This window comes from Chrysochloris asiatica, unplaced genomic scaffold (genome assembly GCF_000296735.1).
Source record: "Chrysochloris asiatica unplaced genomic scaffold, ChrAsi1.0 scaffold00238, whole genome shotgun sequence".
NCBI classification, from domain to species: domain Eukaryota; kingdom Metazoa; phylum Chordata; class Mammalia; order Afrosoricida; family Chrysochloridae; genus Chrysochloris; species Chrysochloris asiatica.
In genome coordinates, this window is record NW_006408756.1 from 930,368 (window position 1) to 934,792 (window position 4,425).

General features: G+C 46.4%; 1 protein-coding gene across 2 annotated transcripts in view; it reads left to right on the top strand.

Annotated features, from left to right (window-relative positions):
- Positions 1 to 3,460, top strand: part of YTHDF1 (YTH domain family, member 1) — an 18,649-nt gene extending 15,189 nt beyond the window's left edge. For both annotated transcript variants that reach the window (XM_006873351.1, XM_006873352.1), the window contains exon 4: positions 3,434 to 3,460. In XM_006873351.1, the coding sequence (XP_006873413.1) occupies positions 3,434 to 3,460 (27 nt within the window). The remainder of the gene's footprint in view (positions 1 to 3,433) is intronic.
- Positions 3,461 to 4,425: the final 965 nt, after the last annotated feature.

The following is a 4,425-nucleotide window of genomic DNA, read 5'->3' on the forward strand; positions in this document are numbered from 1 at the left end:
TTTACATTCCAGACCCTCACAATCAGTCCTGATAACAATTATTCACTATTGTATCACAAGAGACCTATCCGCATTTCCTTTCATCAGCCCCACCCCGACAGATTGGATACTACCCAGTGAAGATTCTACCTTCCTCCACACCCTCTGGATCTAGGGTCCCTCTTGAAAGCTTGTAAGCCAGTCACTTCTTGCCTTTGTAGCCCCCCATTTTGGGGAGTCAATGTCCAAGTTGCCCATCCCTATCTACTTGTGTATGGAGGGGGTGGGAATGATCCTCACTGTAAAGATTTGTTCTCTCTTTTGAGCTACTGCATCCATAGGTGTAGGTCAAGTTCATCAAATTGTATCAGATTATTCTTTTTTTCCTCTTCTTTCTTCTTCTGGTTGAGCTCTGAGCTGCCTCACTTTCTTGAAAGATTGCAATTTGTATTCTATCAGTTCCCAGGCCTTGTTCTTTGCCAATTCCTTCAATGTACCTAGGACTTCCTCCTTCAGTATCATTGGCTCTTGATCATATGCTACCTCTTGAAATGATTGCACATCAACCATTTCCTTTTGGTACAGTGACTCTGTGTATTCCTGCCATCTTCTCTTGATGCCTTCTGTGCGTCATTCAGTAGTTTTCCCATATAATCCTTCAGTAACAGAAGCCGAGGCTTGAACTGTTTTCAATTCCCTCAGCTTGAGAAATGCTGAGCCTGTTCTTCCCTTTTGGTTTTCTAACTCCAGATCTTTGCACATTTCGTTAGTCAATACTTGACTCTGTTTTCTGGAGCTGCCCTTTGACATTTTCTGTTCAGCTCTTGTACCTTCTGCTTTCTTCCATTTGCTTCAACATCTCTATGCTGGAGAGCAGGTTTCAGAATCTCTTCTAGCGTTCTTTTGGTCTTTTCCTTCTTTTTTGTCTTAATGACTTTGCTTTCTTCCTGTATGATATTCTTGATGTCATCCCACAACTCTCTGATCTTCAGTCTTTTGTGTCTAATGTATCAGATCTGTCCTTCAGATTGGGCTCCAAGAACCGTGGGGCACGCTTTCTTGGGACCGTTCAGCTGAGTTCCTGTGTAGGCATACCTGTTTTATTGTGCCTGGCAGATGCTGCAAGGTTGTTGTTTTTTAACAAACAAGGTTTCTGGTGACCCTGTGCTGGGCAAGGCTGTTGGGGCCATTTCTCACATTGTGATGGTCACCTTTTGGTTGTTCCCAACACTGTTGTATAGTTAAGGAGCCTTGGTAGCATAGTCCTGCCACGGGTTAGCAGTTTGAGTCCACCAGCCGCTTCATGGCAGAAAGATGACGTTTTCTGCTCCTATAAAGATTTACAGCCTTGGAAACCCTAGACAGGGTCACACGCAGAGTTGGAACCAACTTGATGGCGCATACACATTGTATACTTAGAATACACTACACAATAGTGTCAACATAACTTTTATACGTTTTTGTTGTTGTTAAGCGCCGAGTGGAGTCTGACTCATAGCAACCTTGTATAGTGTTTCTGAGGAGGGTCTGGTGAGTTTGAACCACCAGCCTTGCAGTTCAAATCGACCTTGCAGTTGAGTACTTAGCCTACAGCGCCACGCCAGGCCTCCTTTATATGCTCTCGAGAGCCCAAAAAATCCATGTGACTGGCTTTATTGCGGAGGCTGGAGCCGAGCCTTCAGTGTCTCTGTGAGGTGTGTCTATATTTCAGCTTTCTGGGTACACAATTCTGACTTGCTAAATCTCTAGGGATAATTCTAATGAAACTTGGAGGCCCTAGGTGTCTGTAAACTGGTACTGTGTGTGTAGTATATTTGCTCAAATATAGTCCTTGGGTTTTTCTTACCATTTTCTTGGTTCCAAAGGTTTGCAGTGTGTGTGGGGCGGGTGTTGTGAAATGAGGCTCATGTATTGAGCCAGCCATCTGTTTGCAGCCACACACCATCCTGACCTCTAGTCAGGAGCCAGGTAGTCACCTGGCCTTTTCCTGTGTCTTCCACCATTACATGGGGAACTGACTTAGAGTGACCTCGTGAAGCTTCCTTAGGGGAAAGTGTTACACCCCTTCCCCAGATCATGCGTTTTCAGCCAAGCTGAAGTGTCCGGTCTATCTGAGCTAAGTTTGTTCTGGTGATTGGAGCTGACAAGTTCCCGGTAGAATTCCAGGTACCTTCTGTGATCACTGGGATTTGTGTAGGGATAGATGTGTTCCTCAGATTGTGCTCCCCAAACCAGCAGCATTAGCGTGGTGTGGGGGCTCTTCTCACTGGCCGACCCTTGTGACTGTGTTGTGCTGGGCCTTGAGGGTTCATGTTGGACTCCAGATGCTTCCCCCCTTCACTGTGTGTTCTTATCAACATGCTGGCCTCAGGGGCCTGGTGGAGATGTGAGCGTGTGACTGAGGCCAGAGTCAGGATGCTGTGTGGTGGCCTGCCTGGCACTTCTCTTTTGTTTTTGACAAGAAGCAGTTAAGCAGTTTTGTGTGGAGCAGTATTTTTTAAGAGCCCGCAGTGAACCTTGTAGTTAGTTACTTACAATGTTGAAGGGGATGAGGCCGTTTGAGCCCTATACTAGGACCCGTTAGAGATGGCTTATAGCATTCCACAAAGGTCCATACCTGGGCTGCTTTAAATGAAGGCAGGGGAAATTCGTGTTTCTTTGTTTTTTGCAGCTGTGGAGCTGAAGCTGGTGGACGTGCTAGTTTCTAGGTTGGTGACTGTCCACTGTGTTCATCCACGTGCAGTGGGGCTTTTAGAAGATGGACAGTCTGACTTAAAGAGCACCTAGGCATTGGGGGATCACCCCGGCACACTGGAGACATCCAACAGCAGAGGAGTTCGTGTGGTCCATACGTTACTACTCAGATGTAGCTCATGTTGATGGGAGTGTTGTGGTGTGGGCCCCGCCAGCACCTAGTAGGCACCTTAATGAACCAAAGGGTGGGTCTGGAGAAGGATGCCGTTGGGGTGATGGGGGTGCTCTGTAGCAGAGGTCCTCTGGAAAAGGGTTCTTTGTGTGAACCTGCTGGAGCAGCAGGTGAAATGGGGCACAGGTGGAGGCCCCAGTTTTACCTGGTATTGGGAGGGCTGTGGCTGTCTCGAAAGAGATGAGAACCAAGAAGGCAGCGCCTAGTATCCACCCGGCCTGTGGGGTGCGATGTTGGTTTTCCTTCTGAGACTTTTCCATGTAGAATGACAATGACTTATATACAGTGAAGCCAGTGACAGAAGGTTAGGTCCCAGCCAACAGGTGGCCTGTGGTTGAAATGATGGCCTTTTGTGCTCGTGGCAGATGTCCTCTGGGAAATTGGGTGGTGGCTCATCCTGAACTTCAGGCGCCCATGGCAGCATTGAGGTGCACGATGGAGTCACCAAGGGAGAGCGAGGGGCTCTCTGAGGGAGTTCATTGTGCATTCATTCATTCGCTGTGGTAACCATCTTCTTTCTTTTTACAGGAACGGCAGAATCGAAGCAAACAGTAAGATGAAGCCACTTTCTTATCTGTTCTAACGTTTGACTTTGAAAAACCAAGTTTTAAAACGTTGGCCTGGTGCTGTGTGTCTTCAGGCGCAGGAATTTGAGTTATTGCAGCTCTAGGTTCTCTGTAGTTCCCTTTGCCCAGGTGGGCCTGCTCTCATTGGCAGTTTTCTATGTATAATGTTGTAGAGGTCACTAATAAAAGTGGGGGTTTTTTGTTTTGTTTTGTTTTTTGTCAGCTTATCAATCAGACTGGCCTAGTGCAAAATACAATTCTCCTTAAAAACAGAACAAAAACCTAATACATCCCAAAGGTTTTTATAAAAAAATTATTTTGGCAGAAATGATGGTCTTCTGCTCAGAGTCGTTTTAGTAACTGTGAGACGTCTTCTTTCTCACCCTTTCCTGCTTAATAGCAAACTGAAGATACAATGAATTGCTATGTTGTTTTGAGCGTTCTGTTAAATTACTTTTCTTAAATGCTGAAGTCGGAAGGTTGATGAGCACCCGGGTTGGCTGGGTGGCTTTTTTTTTTTTTTTTTTTTTTTTTAATTATTGTCTGTTGGTATCTGTCTTGAAAACTAGTCTGCCCATTTGATTTTCTACTAGACAAAAAAGGCAAGTTGAATTTAAATTCTCAAAGTTGGGAGAAACGTGATGTTTCTTGCCTGCAGGCTGCTCTGCCCCCTGTGGCTTGTCCGTGCTGCAGACTGACTTGACGCGACGTGCAAGCGAGTTTCTGGAAGGTGCTCCCCATCTGGTTCAGCGTTGAGATGGTCCTAGTTTCTGCAGGTCCTTTTAAATTTTCCCTTTTCTTCACTTGAGAGCCTAATGCCACTCAAGTGTCCCCCCATGCTGCTGCGCTGTCTGAGGAGCTGGGTGCTCCGGCGCTGGTAGTGACACCCCGTGCCACGTTCACTGCACGGGTCTCATTCTCTCTTCCTGTTGAATGGGTACAAAGCAAAAAACG